The sequence below is a fragment of the Micromys minutus genome (genome assembly GCF_963924665.1).
Source record: "Micromys minutus genome assembly, chromosome: 27".
Classification (NCBI taxonomy): domain Eukaryota; kingdom Metazoa; phylum Chordata; class Mammalia; order Rodentia; family Muridae; genus Micromys; species Micromys minutus.
This window is the reverse complement of record NC_137962.1, coordinates 41,221,917-41,241,760: the sequence shown is the minus strand read 5'-3', so window position 1 is coordinate 41,241,760 and position 19,844 is coordinate 41,221,917. Positions and strand designations below refer to the sequence as shown.

At 45.0% G+C, this 19,844-nt stretch overlaps 1 protein-coding gene across 2 annotated transcripts in view; it reads right to left on the bottom strand.

The window, feature by feature from the left end:
- Positions 1-19,844, bottom strand: part of ARHGAP39 (Rho GTPase activating protein 39) — an 88,239-nt gene that overhangs the window by 33,965 nt on the left and 34,430 nt on the right. For both annotated transcript variants that reach the window (XM_080939828.1, XM_080939829.1), the window contains exon 2: positions 8,954-9,120. In XM_080939828.1, coding sequence (XP_080795954.1) covers positions 8,954-9,039 — 86 coding nt within the window. In that variant the 5' untranslated portion in view covers positions 9,040-9,120. The remainder of the gene's footprint in view (positions 1-8,953; positions 9,121-19,844) is intronic.

Sequence of the window (19,844 nt, the reverse complement as noted above, 5' to 3'; positions counted from 1 at the left end):
GCTTTGAATGCTATATTCACCATCATCTCTGGCATTTGAACATTTGGTCCCCAGTTGGGGGCTCTGGCTAGGGAGGCTTAGGAGGTCTGGCTTAATGGAGGAAGTTTATTACTGGAGGCAGGCTTGGAGTTTAAAGAATTGGGCCATGCCCTGAGTTTACCCTTTCATATCTCTTTGCTTCATGCTTATAGTTTGAAGATGTGAGCCCTGTGTTCCTGCTCCATCTGCCATGCCTCTATAAACCCCAATAAGTCCTTTGATATGCTGACTGGGTCATGGTATTTTATCATAGCAACAGACAAGTAGCTAGTCTATATCTGTTCCAGGCAACACTTCCTGTAGACCTTTCTCCTTAGTTACCAACTCAAAGTGTGCCTGGGTGTTCATGCATGCGTGTGTGTGTGTGTGTGTGTGTGTGTGTGTGTGTGTGTGTATACTCTCAAGTGCTGTGACTGAGGTTTAGGATTTTGATTTAAGACTTTGTGACCACTTTCTCCTCTCTTCAGCTCAACACTGCATGGAGAGGCTAAAGGCTTAAAGGACTCTGTTGAGTGTCCCTGTACCAACACAGACCACCTGGATTGTTGTACCCAACATTGGATCCTAGGACATATTGATTCTGTGTGGCCACAGTGGTAATATGGGCCTTCACCCCAACCTTCTGCATAATGCTTCCTGTGCAACTCAAAGTTCACACTAGTCCAGCCCTCTGCCCAGAACCACACTCCATCTAAGGTAGGGTGCCTTTTCTACCTTAAGGGTGCTTCTAAGACCTTCTAAATATGTCTTCTGACTTGTGTAAGTTTGCTCTTATAATTGTGGGGTGAAACTAGTGCCAGAGGCTCAGGGCTCAAGCTGTGGTTCCAGTCCCCCTGTTTGGTGACTGGAAATTGGTACCAGGAGAGGGATGTTTCTGTGACAACCTGACCATGTTTTGGGAGGACTGTGGAAGGACTTTGAAACTTTGAGCTAGAAGAGCCATTGGCACATTAAGAGCTCTGTGGGATGTTCTGTAGGAGCTTGGAAGATAATGTTGAGAACAGTGCAGAAGATGGAGGCCTGGCTTGTGAAACTTTAGAGGAAAGATTAAAGACTCTTTGATCAAGGCTACTGCTGTTTTGGTGGTGAAGATTCTATGGTTTTGGTTAACTGGGGCTGAAGAATCAGCTGTGATTAACAAGATACCAGAACTACTAAAGCAAAACCTTTGCATTGCTGGGACTATTGATGTTGGTCAGCAAGAGCTAAGAACTTAGTGGTGATTAAGAAGAGACCAGCATCACTGAGGTGAAATCTTCTGGGAACTGTTTTCTGAGAGCACAAAGAGGATCTGCTCCAGAGACAGCCAAGGTTGTACCTCATGCTATGGCTGGACTTGGTAATGTGTAAGAGTCACCCAGGTGGTACTGGTTTTGAAGGAATGAAGGGGTCATGGAAATGCTGAGGCTCGGCACTGTGAGAGGCCATGAAAGGCCATTGGTGAAGGTGCATCCTCAGTGGAAATTAGTGCCCCAGGACTGACAGTAGTGTTTTGGAGATGCCAGTACCACGAGATGACCACCAAGAACAGCAGCAGCAGTGGAGAGCAGGCAGCTGGAGCCTAGAAGACAAGGTCTGTGCTACAAAGGGCAGAGCTGGAGAAGTGACCCAAGCCCTTGGAGGAGCCCAGAAGTTTGTAACTGGATTCCCAGACACTGGATGGTTAGAGATAGATTTTGCTTTTGATTGTGACTGTGCCCTGATATCTTTCCCTTTTGAAGAAAGACTTTGAATTGTAAAAAGACTTTGATTTTTAAAAGAAACTGGATATTTTAAAAGTATTACAATTTTAAAATGTAAGAATTTGTAAAGACTGTGAGACTCTTAAGGTTATCTAGATCTTGAGGATGAACAAGAAAGTAAGGGTTGAAGCTTAATATTGATTTGTTTGCGTGTCAAGTTGACAAGGGGTCAATTGTAGTGGCTGGTTTTGTGTCAACTTGATACAAGCTGGCGTTATCAGAGAAAGGAGCCTCAGTTGAGGAAATGCCTCCATGAGATCCAGCTGTAAGGCATTTTCTCAACTAGTGATCAAGGGGGGAAGGTCCAGCCCATTGTGGGTGGTGCCATCCCTGGGCTGGTAGACCTGGGTTCTATAAGAAAGCAGGCTGAGCAAGCTTTTATTCTAATTGCCAACTGGACACAATCTAGTCACCAGGGAAGAGTCTCAAGAATGAGTTGTCTGGATTGGTTTGTGGACATGTCTGGAGTGGGAGATCGCATTAATTAATTTAACGAGTAGAGAAAAACCTAGCTCACTGAGGGTGAAAGCACCATTTCCTGGCAGAGTAGAGGTATCTAGCTAAGCACAAGCAAAGCAAGTGAGCGTGCATGTAATCTTGGTGTGCCACAAATTCCTGGTGACATTGTTCTGCTTCAGGAGACTGTAGCCAGTATAAGAGGACATAAGAACCATTACCGGTTCCTAAACTGACATTAGGGAGAAGATATGACCCCAGTCAGGGCACAAAGCACACAGAAAGAAGCAGGACCCTGGGAAAAAAGCAGAAGTCTTCACAATGGCCGTAAAAAGGGGCTGGATATGAGTGAGGACAGCTGCCCATACTGAGGCTCCTGACAAACTCCAGTGAGGCCAGAGACCCTGGTGGCAGGGCAGGCCTAAGCTGTACATGCCTTGCACAATATACACACTAACCTGACCAGAGACCAGGAGACTGGGCCTCACTCCAGGATCAGGGTTCTAAAGCAACTCACAAGCTGCTGCCAGGCTGGCCATGGGGAGTGGAGGAAGAATGTCTGGCAGCTTGTCAGATGAAACCTGCTTACAGCCAGATGAAGGGGCCACAGGGATCTAATAATGTTAACCCCTGGGTTGACAAGTCTCTAGTCTTCAGGGAAACAACCTAGTGAGAGGCCAGAAATGCTTACTGAAGGGTGAAAGCAGAGCCAACTAAGACCGTTTGGATGCCACCATCCGGAAGCCTCTCCCTGCTTACCTGTCACATTCACAGGGTAGCTTCTATGACATGCTCTCTGATACACACATGCAAGTTGCAAACCCAAAGTGTGTGACTCCAGACATGGCACATGGTACAACAACACAGCAATGAGATGGACTTTTCTAGGTAGAAAGGCCCTGACTAAGAGACCTGTGCTATGGAGAGTCTGCACGTACCTGTCATCCATGCAGGGACTGGGCTCCTCAGGGAATATGGAGGAACCAGTGATATCAGAACACGGAGGCTCAGGGCACAGTGAATAGAAGAATTTTGCTGCAAAAGCAGGGGGTGGGGGTCTGAGTTTAAAACTCCAATGCCCATGTAAAAAGACAGACACGGTCACAAAGTACCTGTAACCCCAGTGCTGTGGGTGGGGAAAAGGGGATCACTGGAATTGTTGACTGGTAGTCTGGCTTCAGGTTCAGGGAGAGAACTTCCCTGTATTAATTATTTTTCTGTTGCTACAATAAGATACCATGACCAAAGCAACTCAAAGAAGAGAGTGCATCATAGTGGAAAGGCAGGGCACGGAAGCAGGAGCGGGCTGGTCACATTTTCACCAGCACACAGGAAGAAGAAAGCAGGAAGTTTTCATAACTTCCCCAACCAATACTATCAATGGCAGGCCAAGTGTCCAAATACATGGGCCCAAGAGAGACATTTCTCAATGTGCCCTTGTGAGAATACTTACATGTATATATGGGTGTGCAACACACACACACACACACACACACACACACACACACACACACACACACACACACGGGCCTAGACCCCGTCATGGACATGAGAACACCAAATCCTAAACCCAGGACCTGGTCAGCTTGGGTGACATGAGTTGATAGTGACGTCAGTGGAGAACTGACACATCTGCAGAAGCCCAGGCAACATGTGTGGGGCTGCCTCAGCGTCCTCCAGGAGTGGACACACAGCTTCCATCCCTCAAACATTTGTGCTCCTTCTCACAGTACTGAAGGGAAAGAGCCTTCACAGGAAGACAACATGCCTGGACCAAGGATCACGGTGACAAGCATTTAGGTCATGTTGAAAGCGTGTACACTTGACATGATGAGGTCACTCTACCAAACAGATGTGACTCCACCACAAGAAAAGTCCTGAAGCAGAACAAAGGGACATTCTATATAATGCCTGCCTAGTCCTTCTTGGTCACTGCTCAGCGTATCCAAGGAGACACAAGAGACATCAGTTGAGGCAGCACTCAGGTGAACAGTGACAGAGAGGAAATGCTGACAGTGAACCTATGGAGATAATGCTGTAGAGGACAAGGGGACCCTCTGCCCTACTGCAATGTCACGTTGGGTCAATGTAAAAGCCCATGTACACACACACACGTGTGTGTGTGTGTGTGTGTGTGTGTGTGTGTGTGTGTGTGTGTATGCTGTTTTCAAACTTTAGAATGTTAAGTTTATATCTTATAAGTGAGGATACCTTCTCACAGCTGAAGCAGGGCTGTTTGGCCTTGGTTCTCTGGGTCAGACCCAGGATTATAGGACAGCAAGGAGCCCATAAAAGAGCCCCGCCAACACTGATGGGTGTCATTTCAGCTCAGCACCCAGACCCAATCTCCTGCCAACCCTGACCCAGGGTCTTCAACAGAGTTATGGCAATTACCCTCAATGGGCTTAAAGCTGAGTCATCTCTTGTAGCCTTTGGCAGAGAGATTCAGAACAAACTCAGACCTGTTGATGTTTCTTCTCTCTGGATGGACCCAAGTACATCTAGATGTCTATATACTGGGGGCTCAGACAAGACTTAGCTTATTTAAGAGTCTGTGGACAGTAGGAGAGACTGAATATGTGGATGTGGGCTCATGATAAATCTAAAGAAGGTGAGATATAGCCACATTCCAGGAGAAACATATGCCCTGCCCCCACCTCAGGGCTGAGAGCTTCTGCAGGCTGCCCAGCTGCAGGCCATTCGCTTCTCTCTGCCCTAGCGACAGTCTGCATTCACTCCACATTCACCCTATGTGTGGTCGCCATTCATACGACCCTGACCTTACACAACATGAGCCCTTCTGGGCTCCCCACTATAAACTGAGGCTACCAAAGCCCTCTCTGACTGGCCTTCCTGACTGGGCCAGAGGAGAAGATACTCTCAACGATGCCAGCATACACAACTATTTCCTCTGGCTTCTGAAGCCATTCCAGTTCCTCTTCACTAGTGACTACACAGTTACCTTGGCCAAGACTGAGGCAGGAGTAGCTGCCCTACAGCGTATATATTCATGCCTCTGTGGCCCCAACAATGGCTGCAGGTAAGCTGTACCTTGAGCTCCCAGTATCAGATGGATGGCCAAGTTCCCTCTGTTCTCCTGTACTTTCTGCCCAAGCTATTCTCTGACTGATGCTGAAATAAACTTCTAGGATTGGTAATTGGGTCATCTTAACCTTGGAGCCCTTAATGGCTGGACTGACTTCAGAGTAAACTCTCAGTAAAAGCACAGTGTTCAATTCCTAGACCTGGCTGCTCATAATCTCTCCTTCAGTCTGAAGCACATGGCATGTAAGTGTGTCCCGGGTGGACATGAGCACATGGTTACGGCAGCCCATCCTTCACAGAAATTATACCGTCTGCTCTGGTTGGTGTGGACTCCAGCTTTGCAGTGGCACCTCAGAACTTGACTGGCACTTCACTGAGAAGGAAAACTAAGCACGGACACAAAGACAGATGTGCACAGGGGGCTCATGGAGCTCCTGAAGTCGGGCCATGGAGGTAACTGTCCTCATGGAAGGTAACTTGTGGATAAATGAATGGAGCTGCAATAGTAGAGAAGCTGACAGGTGAGGGGGCGAGGGAGGGGAAGCAAGACTTTAACGTGGTAACAAGCAGAGTGTGAGGATGGGGGCAGAACTTATGGACACACTACTGGCTGCCGACAAACATGGCAGGTGCAAGTGCCCCAGCGTAGTCCTTCCAGAGCGATGATACCGAAGGAAAGGTAGTGACCTATAGGCTGTGAGAGGCTTCAGGGTACCTCATTCCTCTGTCAACCGCTCTTCATCAACCTTCTCCCTAACCTAGATTAGATTTTTACCAAAACACAGCTATGGCACTCTCCAAAGAATTTTCCTAAGTAACAAAAGAAAGCTATTAAGCACAGAACAATCTCCTAATCCCTTAAAAAAAAAAAAAAAGTAAGTCTTAGTTTTGTTTAAAAAGTCCTTTTAAATCAATGCAATTCAATGATCCTCTCTCCACAAAGAATGGGGTTTTATTCCCTTTGCAGCATACTCCTGTGCATGTGGGCAGAAGCCCAGCCCTTTAGGAACATTCTTGGCATCTCCTGGGGGGCAACATTCAATCATGATCCTCAGAGAATAAAAGGCACAGGAGGGCGGGGAGCCTGGGACCTGACATCCAAAGCTAGGCGTGGGTGTGATCTAAAGATGTCCACAGCAAGTGGCTTCAGAAAAACGGGGAGCCCAGTCTTGGAAGCCCCACGGACTATATGGGCCCTGAAGAAAAGGAGAGACACAGCAAGTGGCCACATGTATGTGTGTAGGCCTTATGAGCGAGTTGGTGGGGGGCACCCTGAATTAAGGGAAGCACAGCTTGCACACAGCAGTGGAGGTGGAGTCGGTGCATAACAGTTATGCTGAGGTGAGTTAAGTAGGTAAGAAAAATGTGTTAGCTGTTGGAGAACTGCTCCACAGCCAGCTAGGACTCAACCCTATGAGCAACAGGAAGTACCAATGTTTGGCAGCTTCCTACTGACTCAACTGGAGACACAGTGAGCAAGGATTACTTAAGATCGACTGTGACACACACCTAGCTCTTGGGAGCTACAGGCAGGTGAATGTTGGTGAGTTCAAGGCCAGGCAGGGATACACAGAGAGAGTCTATTTCAAAAAAAACAACCAAAGAAGTCAATGCAAACATGGGTTAGCTAATGTACCCCAGTGTCTCAGAACTTTCAGGACACGTACAGAGAGTAGGAAGTCTCAGAAAAGGAAAAGGCGATTATAAATGAGGTACCAAGAAACGGTTACAACGAGCCATAGTGGTGCAGGGTTGTGGTGGTTGTGAGCAGCCATGTGGGTGCTTCAATCGCAGCACTGGAGGGCAGAGGGAGACTGATCTCTAAGTTTGAGGCCAGCCAGGTCTACAGAGTGAATTGCAAGAAAGCCAGGGCTACACAGAGAAAACCTGTGTCAAACAAACAAAACAAAGACACAAAGGAAAGGGAAAAAAGAAATTGGATTGGGCTAGAGGAATGGCTCAGCGGTTAAGAGCACTGACAGCTCTTCCAGAGGTCCTGAGTTCAAGTCCCAGCAACCACATGGTGGCTCACAACCATCTGTAATGGGATCTGAAGCCCTCATCTGGTGTGTCTGAAGACAGCTACAGTGTACTCATAACATTTTTTTTTTTTTTAAAAAAAGAAAAGAAACTGGATCATTTTAGAGTCAAAAGTCAGGTCAACACTTCACATCACACCCAAGTATAGACTCCAAATTGATGGGGCATGCTATGGAGCTGGGGATGTAACTCAATGGTAGAGCATTTGCTTGGCATCCATGAGGCCCTGCATTTGACTCAGAGCAAAAACCAAACAACAACAAAAGCTGGTATTGGAACACCGAGTGAGAGATGAGACAGAGGCCGAGAGGACCTGTGACGTGTGCAGGGTGTTATCTTGCTCTGTTATCAAAGACCTAAAATCTAAGCTGCATAGTGGCCGGGCCCTCTCAGCAGGGGCTTGCCTGAATCCTGTCAGGGGCTGGCAAACTATGGAGGCTACACACATAAGCCCTGTTGTCGTTTTGTTTTCTAATGTGTATGGGTATTTTGTTAAACATGCCTGTGACCCACGTGTGTGCAGTGCCTGCAGAGCCCAGAAGACAGTTTTGCATTTTTTGGAACTGGAGTTCCAGATGGTTGTGAGTAGCCATGAGGGTGCTAGGAATAGACCCTGGTCCTCTGCAAGAATAGCCAGTGTTCTTAACTGCTAAGTCATTTCCCATCCACTGCTTTTTGTTTTTTTTAAGACAGAGTCTCATGTATCCCAAGGCTGGCTTCAAACATTTTATGTCACTGAAGACAGCCTTAAACTTCTGACGCTCGAATCCCCCACTTCCCAGGTACTGGCGTCATCTCCCTGTACCACTGTGAGTGTAGGGTTCTGTGCATGTTAGGTAAGTATTCTAACCAGCTGAGTACAAAGACTACTTTTATAGAGGCTAAGGGTATAAAAGTCATGAGCAGGAGGGTAAGAAGGCAGAGGCAGGCAGAACTGGCCGAGGGAGTCTATACTCCACAGGGACAGCAAGTGCTATAAAACACTGGGGATATGCGGTCTCTATGGTTCAGGGTGGCAGAGAAAATCAAAGCCTGTGTCAGCATCAGAGCTGACCGGTGAATGTGTCCTTGCTATGTGAGTCACCTGACAACACTTGTGACTTGCCCAAGGTGACTCAGAAAGGACGGGTGACTCATGGTGACAACTCAGAGCAAGAACACATGGACATTTCTTGAACCTTTTTTTTTTTTTTTTTTTTTTTTGTTAGTATGGAATTATTTTCAGATAAAAAGTTGCACATCAGAAAAATAGAAACAAAGAGGCGTGACTACTGGCATCTGTGTGATGGATGCCCAGGGTGCCTGAGAAAACAGGCTAAGTTCCTATGTGCAGGCCAAACGTCAACGTTCTGAGGAGGATGAACTGGCCTCTGTCAAGAGTGCAGGTATCGCTGCAATGAGCGGCTGTGCTAAGAGCACTGGACTACAGAGACAGGAGAGCAACGACCACTGGGGAGGACGGTGAGAGACGGTAGTGCACATGGGCAGCCACGTGGGTATGGTTGGGGGAACTACCATGGCTGAGCCAAAAGCCCTGGAGCCACACTACCGTTCTCTGAATGGTTGTCCCCCCCACCCCCCTTTTCCCTGAAGCCTGGATAATTCATGGGGAGTGGATGCTGCCTACTTACCTGGTACTCGACCCTGGAATCCTGGACTCCTGCTCATCGACATGGTGGCTTCTGCATTCATAATCCTGTGTCTGTGACATTGCCATCTGCTTCCTCAGTGCTGAGGTGAACAGTTGTCAGGGGACCATCAGGTTGCCTCCTCCAGCATCAGACAGGAAGAGGCCACACTAGGGAGAAAAAACAGTGGCTAAGCACTGATGGAAAATTGAGGTATCAGGTGATGGCCCACACCACAAACATGGAATTATAGTCCATCTTGCTCTCCTGCCAGACCAATGGAAAGCAATCCCCATGCCTCAAGACTCCTCAGGGAAGCCACTCCCAGCAAGGTGGTCTTAGTGGCCAGCCAGCTTCTCTTGTACAGAGGGAGAGCCTGCTGGCTAACTGCCTACTGCTGGGATTCCACTTGGGACAGGGTAGGTCATGAGAGCTTCAAGCACTACAAAGCCAGAGGATGCACTGAGCACCCAGGCCTCACTTGTGTCTGACATCCTGACCCCCAGGTCAGGATGCCGGATAGGGGAAGTTCCTGTGGGTATGGCCTCATGCACAGTGCAACTCGGGCATGCAAGGCACACAGATTTCCTGTGACAGTGAACAGGCTCTCACAGATTGTGCTGATTAGAATACACATGGAAAGAGACCCCTGCGTCTATGTTCATTCAAGATATAAAGCCATTCATGTTATAAATGTGAAGGCTGAAAAAACAAAGTGAACTTTTAGGGAAAACCAATGACAGCTTGGCTTTAGAGTGGGGACAAGTTTCTGAGACAGTCACAAAACCAGCACCCAGAGGAAAAAAGTAGCAAAGTAGACTGCAATAAAGTTAAGATTGAGGATATTTACTTATCAAGAAACCAAGAATAGGCTAGGTGTAGTGGCACATGCCTTTACTCTCAAAACTCAGGAGGTAGGGACACAGAGATCTCTGTGGGTCAGAGGGCACTCTGGTCTCCAGAGTGAGTTCCAGGCCAGCCAAAGCTACAAAGTGAGATCTTAGAAAGAAGAGAGAGGGGGCGGGGAGGAGAAGGAAGAGGAGGAAAAGTACAAATCCAAAATGGGAAGCATTTGCTACACAGAACATTCAGTTATGGCATATGTGATCTGAAAACAGGCACACAAAACATGAAAATGCTACAGACACCATGATAAAGAAGTAGCAAGGAGACAGTGTAGACAGCAGTCATGGAAACCACTCCCCTTCATTCTTCCGGAAAGTTCTCTTAAAGGTGCACGACATAAAGCACCCAGCAAACAGGAAAGAAACGACCAAGTGCTGGCCAGAGCAGGAAGACTTCTGTCCACCCTAGGTCTGAAGGGCTTCTGCACTCACTCCCAGGTGTCAGCTCGACAGGATTCCCTAAAGCAGAACACATGCATCTACCCAACCCAAGCATCCTTAAGGAGGCAACTTTGAGGCCACAGTGACAATGCAGGCAGTGCCAGTGAGCCCACGCACACACCAGGGTTTCCTTTAATAAGGTTGAGAAGCAGTTGTTGCTATTAAAGTCAGATCCAGCAGGCTCAGGACTCAACAGTGCCAGGAGGGTCAGAGGCCACCAATGTCTCCAGCCAAGGCATTGCTACTTACACAGTGCTGATCCAGGAAGCTCAGAGAGCTACAGGATCTGTATACATGCCCCACCCCCGTCCCCACCACACACACAGCCACAGGGAACAGAGTGTCACTGGGGTTCTGTCTTATTCTTTACAAATGTCCAGATGGCATTAGACTTATGCCTTCCTTCAGACTAGGGATATTCCATGGATATTAACTGCTAATTTAAGGGCAAATTTAAAAAGGTTTAAATTACCAGGTAAACCAGGAAAGGTGGCACACACATGTAATCCAAGTATTTGGGAGACCAAAAACAAACAAACAAACAAAAAAGGAAAGTCATTAGGCCATTCCTTAAAAACATATATTCTACTAAACTGGAAATATTTTTTTTAAAGTATGAATCTCTAGTTATATCACCTAACAAATTTAAACTAAGATGAAATATTTAGACAGATATATAAAAAAAGCTGGAGAGATGGTTCAGTGGTTAGACCACTGACTGCTCTTTTAGAGGACCTAGGTTTGATTCCCAGCACCCACTGGCTGCTGGTAACCATTTGCAACTCTAGCTGCAAGTTCATTGCCTTTCTTTGGTCTCAATGGGTACTTCATATGATATACATACATGTGGGCAAAACCCCTATACACATAATAAATAAAAATTAATAAAAAAAATAAAAATCTCCTAATGAAAAAAGTTCAGGCTCAGAAAGATTCACTGGGAAATTTTACTAGACCTTTAAAGAAAAACCAATGCCCATGCTTCTCAAAGTAGTTCATGAGCCAGAATGCAGCTACGCTTACCGCCACACCGCCATGGGAAAAGGAATGGATGGAATATAACCAAGCTCTTTTTATAAAGTGAGTAAAGACACTAGCAACACCATCAATAAAATAACCCTGGTGAGCAGAGATCAAATATTCTCAACAAAAACGCTTGCAAACTGAATTCAAGAACCATGTGTGAGGAGCTAAGAAAAAAAACCCCTGATGGGCTATGTAAAGAACAGGCAAAACCCTGAGTGGATGCGTACTGTTGACATGGTACAACTGTGTCAAGAGGCAGTGCCTTCCTTGGGTCAGGCTTGGAATGGCAGAGCCTTCCTCTGGTCCAAGTGTGAGATTAACTGACCAGCACTGCAAAAACTAGCAAGTCCAGTGTCCCGGCTTCCTCCTCCAGAGGGCTACAGTAGCACCTACAGGGACAGCCTACGGAGACGAGCTAAGTTATCCACTGTGCTGCACATGACAGACAGGCTGAGGTGCTGGGCTGGGGCCACCTGACCTCATGTGACCTTTCTTCATTCTCTCAAAGTCGGCCCTGTCACTTCTGAGACCCAAGATGCTCAGGACATGGTAAAGAACACATCAAAAAGATCATTCTTTATATAAAGTTGCTTTATTCCAGAATGGCTGGGATAATTCAATAGATGTAAGTCAATAAATGTTATAAATTACATTAGTGATCGAGGACACAAATCATATACTCTTCTTTTTCTTTCCTTTTTGGAGCTGAGCTAAAATCCAGAGCCTAGCAAGCACTTTACCGCTGAGCTAAATCCCTAACTCCATATGATCATCTTGATAGAGAAAGAAAAGGCTTTTGACAAAATTTCCAGCATCTTTTCTTGAAAAAAGTTCAAAGAAACTCCAAAGAGAAGGACTTTTCAATATAATAAAGGCTCCATACACATCCTGTAGCTAACAAGGTATTAAACAGTGAAAACTCCAAGTTTTCCATTAAAATCAAGACTAAGAAAAAGGTATACATTTTCTTCACTCATATCCAATATTGTATAGGAAATAGTAGTTAAAGCAGTAAGACAAGAGAAGCAAATTAAAAAAACATAAATAGGGCTGGAGAGATGGCTCAGTGGTTAAGAGCACTGATTGCTCTTCCAGAGGTCATGAGTTCAAATCCCAGCAACCACATGGTGGCTCACAATCATCTGTAATGGGATCTGATGCCCTCTTCTGGTGTGTCTGAGGACAGCTACAGTGTATTCATATATAATAAATAAATTTAAAAAAAGACATAAATAGAAAACTTGTCTCGAAGTCTGCTTATTTGCAGATGATATGAGTCATCACATAGAAGACCCTGAGAATTTGCAAACACTTCCAGCCAAGTATGGGGCACAATGCTAGTCGAAGAGTCAACAGCCTTCCTAACCAATGCCAAACACACCTCTAGAGAAATAAGAGAAACCATTTCATTCATAGCAGCCTTGAAACAAAACCTTAAAATAAACCTAATCAAGAAAGTGAAAGATCTCAACATGAAATGTTTAATACACTGAAGAAAAGGGGACAGAAAGAGAGCAATGCCAGGCTCATGAGTAGGAATATCCTGAAAACGGCCATCCTACCAAAAGCAATGAATACACTCCGTGCAATTCCCATTAAAACACTAATACCCTCTCCTCTCAGCACAGAGAAAACAGTATTAAAATCTATATGGAAGCACAAAAGAATTCAGATAGCCAAAGCAGTCCTAAACAAAAGGATATGCTGGAGATGACCATTCCTGATTTCAAGCTGCACTAAAGAGCTATAGTAATAAAAATAGCATGGTACTAACACAAAAAAAGAGCCACACATAGATCAATGGAATAGAATTAGGGACCAGCTATAATAGCCATTGAGGATATCAAAGTACACATAAGAGAAAAAAAAAGTATCTTCAACAAACAGTGCTGGGAAAGCTGGATAGGTGCATGTAGAAGAATAAACTAGATCTTTCTTTCACCCTGAACATAAATCAGCTCTAAATGAATTAACAATGTCAATGTCTGAGAGACTGAGACTGCTAGAGAAAAAAGTAGGAAAAGCATTCCAAGACACAAGCTGGGACAAATAAGAGCTGGGACAATCGAAGAAAGACAACGTGCTTTTAAATTTTTTATTTTATTAAGTTAACTTGTATGTTGGGTGGATGAGAGTGAGAGTGAGCACACGTGCGTGTGTGCACGTGAGTGTGGGTGTCTGTGGAGGACAGAGGCTGTGAGCCACCTGACATGGGTGCTAGAACCAAACCAGGCTGTCTGAACAAGGAGCACTCTAGGCCACCTTTCCAGCCCCAGAAATACAATTTGTTAGTTAAGAGTTTTTTTATACAAGTGTTCAACATTCTTGCCCACCAAGGAAATGCAAATTAGTAACATTTTGAGGTTTTTTTTCCCTGACCTTAAACTGTCATCGAGAGAACAAGTGACAAGAACGCTGGTAAGGATGTGGGAGAAAAGACATGGCCACTGTTGGCGGGAATCGAAAGTGGCGCAGCTACTTTGAAAATCACTGTGGCGGTTTCTCAAAAAAATCTAAAAATATAGAGCTACCATGTGACCCGGTTACGTCATACCTGGGCATAGACCCAAGGACTCTGATTCCTACTACAGAGATCTTGGCAAGTGCGTGTTCACTGCCGTTCTAGTCACAATCAAGGACACCCAGTAACCAAGGAAGGGATCATGGAAATGTGGTGGGTACATTGTAGAATAAAGAAATCTGACTTTGTAGAAAGAAGGCTAGAATTGAAAATACACTGAGTAAGGAAACCTGGGCTCAGAAGACACACACCATACATTCTCCTCATATGCAAACCCTTGATGTGACTTGGATTTGTATGTTTAGAGTGTCTGTAGGGGTCAAGAAGCTAGAAAGGCTCCATGAGGCAGGAAGCATCTCATGCTGGGGTGTAGAGCACACATGATATTAGAATAGATTTGGAGAAATATTGGGGATGGAAAGGTCTAAGCATGAATGTCGGGTCAGGGGAGAGGGAACGGGAAAGGGCTGTGGAGGAGGGGGAACTGAAACTAAGAATGTATGAAAAGACCTTATAGTAATCCACTCCTTTGTAAGCTAATTTGAAATATATACTTTTTAAAAGTAAGTCTAAATGAAGGTACCCTTTATGAAATATGCTGTTCCCAGAAACCACAGGTTATTAAATGAAAATCCCAGTACTCCTAAAGGGAGATGAGAGGCAGACACAGGACAATCCTTATAAGCCTAAGGATCACTTGGACTGGCACATTCAGTGAATGGTAAGAGGCTGTCTCAAGCAAGGGGGAAGGCAAGTACTAACACATCAAGTGTCCTTTGACCTCCACATGCACACACACACAAAAACAAAGTCAGTGTCCACTGAGAAGGTGTTACGTACCTATAAACTTGGGATTAAAGGCATGCATCACCATGCTTTTGGCTCCAGCAATTTTTTTAAAAATTATTTTATATGCATGTATGTGCACATGTTTGGGCATGCAGGGTATGAGTGTAGGTCAGGAAAAACCACTCCATGTTCTCCATCATTCTCTACCTGCTCCTCTGAGGCAGGCTCTGCCTCTCAACACAGAGTATGTTTGGGTGGGAGTTTTACAGTCAGGTGAAGCTGGCCAGGATGCTGACACTAACTTGTCTCTGTTCATCCACTGACTGTCAAAATTGGACATTCTATTTCAGCTCTTACTGACCATTGAATACATTGACGGAATCTTTGGATTTCTGAGAAAGGATCTCTCTTTGGAGCTCAGGAATATATATAGCCCACAAGTGCTAACTGTCCCGCCTCTGGCTAATCTACTAGACTTTAAAGTGCATGTCCAGTCCATACATGAAGTGCCACACTTTTGGCATCCAGATTTCTGAAACTTTCAGAAGTAATGGCATAAGACTGACATTTGTTGCAGGGCAGTGGTGGCGCATACCTGTAGTCCCAGCACTTGGGAGACAGAGGCAGGTGGATTTCTAAGTTTGAGGCCAGCTTGGTCTACAGATTGAGTTCCAGGACAGCCAGGGTTACACAGAGAAACAAACAAACAAAAGAGAATAGTTCTAAAACAAAGAAAAGGCTAACATTTGTTAGTTTTACACTTTTCATTTTAGTATGCTAGCTACTTTTATATCAACTTTATTAGTAGTTATCTGAAAGGTGGGTGCCTCAATTGAAAAAATGCCTCCATATGCAAGCCTGTAGAGAATTTTTCTAAATTAGTAATTTACTAGGGAGGGCACAGCCCATTACGGATGCTGGCATCTCTGAGCTGGTGGTCCTGGTTTCTAAGAAAGCCAGCTGAGCAAGCCAGTAAGTGTTGCTCCTCCATGGCCTCTGCATAGCTCCCGCCTCCAGGTTTCTGCCCTGTTTAAGTTCCTGCACTCACTTCCTGCAATGAGAAACGATGATGTACTAGTATAAGCCAAATAAACTGTTTCCACAAGTTACTTTTGGAGATGGTGTTCCATCACAGTAACGGTGACCCTAACTAAGACATCATAGTATAGGTTATATTTGCTTGTTTCAGTATATTACACTGGATGGTACCCAGGTCAAGATAAAGCTGCCCATCTTCTCCTTACATGGTTTCTTCGTGGAGGATATTTACTTATTCTCTCCTTTGCTTACTTACTGAGTCATTCATTTACATAAGTTTAGTTACAGATATTTATGCCTCAGACTGCAATTCCATGTGGCTGGTTTTGCACATATTACTTCAGCTTTGGTTACTGGAATGCTTTTTAAATTTTATTATTTTACGTGTTAATGTTTTACTTCCAAACATGTATGTGCAACACATGTGTGCAGCGCCACAGAGAACAAAGAGGGTGTCAAGATCCTTTGGAACTGAAGTTACAGATTATTAGTCACAATGTGGGTACTAGGAATTGAACCTGAGTCCCCTTGAAGAGCAGCCAGAGCTCTTAGCTGCTCAGCCATCTCTCCAACCCAGTGGGAAGTCTTTAGTGGGTTCCCGAGCTCCTTTAGATGAGATGTAATTGTGGGGTCTGCTTTTGTTTTGGCTTGTCCTGACTTTATGCTTCTGTGAGATGCTCCAGGCTTGCCTTAGGCATTTCCTGCCCCAGTCACTTCAGTGCTTCTGCTAGGACTGCTGGCTCCTCTCATCACAAAATAGCTTTAAATAATGATCAGTACTACACTCCCGGGCTGGAGGTGGCTCAGTGGTTAATGATTTGCATGCTCTTCCAGAAGACGTGAATTCAATTCTCAGCACCCACATGTACTCCAGTTTCAGGTAATCTGACATCCTCTTTTGAACTCTGTGAACAAAGACACATTCACTAAAATGAATCTTTAAAAAGATAAAAACAGTCGTGGGTCATACCTTTAATCCCAGTATTTGGAAGGCAGATGCCTTTTCCAACTCAAATCAGCTGCCACGTGGATCAATATGGTGACTTCCCTTTGCTACCTGTCTCCCGTGTTTCTCATGCTGACTATAAGACACCCCTCCCATATCTGCCATTTCCATAGCTGACTATTCAGTCCCAGTGTGCACACACAGCAGGTGACATACATGCCCATGGAAAACTCATCGTCATTCAGGTCCAGGGTTCACATCCAACCACAGTTATAGCCATGACTGCTATCTCTTATCTACCTGCAGACAGTTCAGAACTGTTAGTAAGACCATACTGAGCTGTTTCTATAATTTAATCAAAGCGATTAAAGTTTAGCCTTTTCATTTTTCTTCATTTTATTCACTTCAGATATTTATCTACAAATGCCTGTCTTTGAGAATTGATGGTAGAGAAGTTATATTTCCATTCCTTTCAAGTTCCAACTTATTAATTTCATATCATCATAGTCTCTTCTGTAACCACAGCTTTAAGTTTCTCAGTCTCAGAACTCACAACCTGGGGCTATGTATAAGAAAGCTCAGTGGGTAAAAAGAGCTCTTGTCTCCAAGCCTGAGAGGAGCTAAGTTCAATGCCAGGAACACACAGGGTAAAGGGAGAGAACCCATTCCCACACAATATCTCTGACTCTCCTTCTTTGATTTCTTTTTTCTATTTTTTGTTTGTTTGTTTTGTTTTTTTTTTTTTTTTGTTTTTTTTTGTTTTTTTTTTTTTTTTTTTTTGAGACAAGTTCTCTCTGTGTAGTCCTGGCTGTCCTGGAACTCACTAGATCTGCTTGCCTTTACCTTGCATGTGCTGGAACTGAAGGCTTGCACCACTACGTCCAAAATTTATCTCTGACTTTCACACTTGCAAATAAATTAATGTAGACAAGTAAGTGAAAAAGGAATTCAGGGTCTTCTGGCACTGAGGCCTTCGGTGAGGTTTTGCACACTGACTCTGTGCCCGTCCTAGGTCATCATATCCAGATGCTTTACAATCCTGTACAGAGCAACTTGGCCTCATGTGAACGTAGGTGACACTTTCCTGTCAACAAGATAGCTAGTTAAATTTATATCTATGGAAAAACCATGTAGAAACAATCTTTCTAAAGACAGGGTTTTATTGTGTAGCTCTGAGCAGCCTGGGAGTCACTAACAGAGCAGGCTGACACAGACGCAGAGGGCCCTGCCATGCGTAGCCTAGGTCCTGCTCTTTTCAACATATTTACACCTTCTGTGGTGGTTTGAATAAGAATGGCCTTCACAGGCCCATATAGTTACATGCTCAGTACCCAGCAGATAAACTGGGAAAGGTAAGCTTTGGCCTTGTTGAAGGTGGTGTGTCACTGGGGGTGAGCTTTGAGGTCTCTGCCTGATGCCCTTTGATCAGCTCTCCCTACTGCTCTGGTGGCATGCCTCTCTGCTTCTGTCATGGTTGACTAACCCTCTGAAATGGTAAGCAAGCCCCCAAATTAAATGCTTCTTTTTATAAGCTGCCTTAGTCATGGTGTCTCTTCACAGCAGCAGAACAGCAATAAATCATCTTCCTTCATCGGTATCTCTTGCGTTCATTTTCCCTTATATTGGTGGAGAAGAGTTCCTTTCCCTACTGCACAGGAACCACTGGCTGTCAACCAGTGTCTCTGCTGTTCAGGCCCTTCTTCCCAGCTCTTCCCAAACCTCTACTTTTCTTATATAGCATGCTTTCCCATTTACCTGCTCTCCAAGGGACTAATATTTGTCTTGTTTCTTGCTGCTACTAAATGGAAGGAATCTCCTGCTATAAAGTTTACTACCTAGTTTCGACAGCTCTGCCAGCTCACTTGGTCTACTGACATTGTTTAAGCATGTTTTTGTTATATATTTGAATTCTGTATATTTTTTGGTGAACGGTTCCATGTAAAAATTCCTTTTGAGTTAACTCTAAATTTCTCTTTAGCTGCATTCTTTATCTTTCCCGTTGCCTTGGTGTCTGTACCCTGTGGCTCTGAATTACTTCTTGTATTTATCACTATTATTTGCAGTCCTGGAGATGGAACCCAGAACTTCGTGTATGTTGAACAAATACTCTACCACTGTTGGGCTGTACACCAACTTCTATGGGGCCTCTTCAACAAGGAAGGAGCAAGACCGACCAAGGTGGCCCCGAACTGGATGTTGTACCAAAAGTATTTTGTATCAAACCTTCTTACAGGCTTCATCTAAAGGTGAGGTTCTGACAGTACTCATGACAGAAACCCAGCCCAGGCCCGCAATGAGCACAGGGTCTTGCCCAAGACTCTTTTCTCAAGGCTCTGTTTTGTCACAGTTTGGGTCACACTAGGTGACACTAGCAGTTTGAGTCTCTAAACAGCAACAACTCAATGACAACCTGGTAGTTCAGGTAAGAAAGCCTCCAGAGTGGTTGCTTCTTTTTCTTACTGATGTTTATGTGTGCTTTCCCTACCAGCATGTCTGTGTTCCACATGTATGTATACCTGGTGCCCTTGGAGGCCAGGGGAGAATGTTGAGCCCCCAGAACAGCTGTAAATCAAACCTGGGTCCTCTAGAAGAACAACACCCTGAACCTCTGAGCTATCTTTCCAGCTCGGCCTCCAGAGGATTTCTGAGCAACTAAGGCAAGGAGATGCCACAGAAAGCCTCCTCCTAGGTGAGCCAGTCATCTGCTGGGAGTGTACTGTACAGCCCAGTGAATCTGCTAGTACTGTTCTTTGGTCCACTTATCAAGTGAGGACAGCATATGTCAGCATAACAGCAGCAGTATGTTCTTTTCTCTCCTTCCCATCTCACCCTGGAGAGTGGATCTTACAGAAAAATGAGCTGGGGCACCCCAGTCCCACTTCTTCCTCAGATGTTCCAGCAATCCAAACAAACCAGAGACCCCATTCTTTTAAGCAAATGCTCTCTCACAAATAGCATCCCTAAAAGTCACTCTTGCTCCATAAGAGCCTGGCTTTTCGAGACTAAACTGCCCACAGCCCCTCTCTCCCATCTGGCTGACATCCTCTCTGGTCTATGGCTTCTCTCAGACTCTTTGTAGCAAAGATCTTGTTCTTGGTCTTTCGTTCTTTTTGTTCATTTCAGTGAGTTTCAAGGAAGAACGAGAATGAATATGTCTTTGGTTAGCCAGCATATCCAGAAGGCCTGAGGTCCACTCCCAAGGCCATCTGTCAGGAGCTTTCCAAGTCC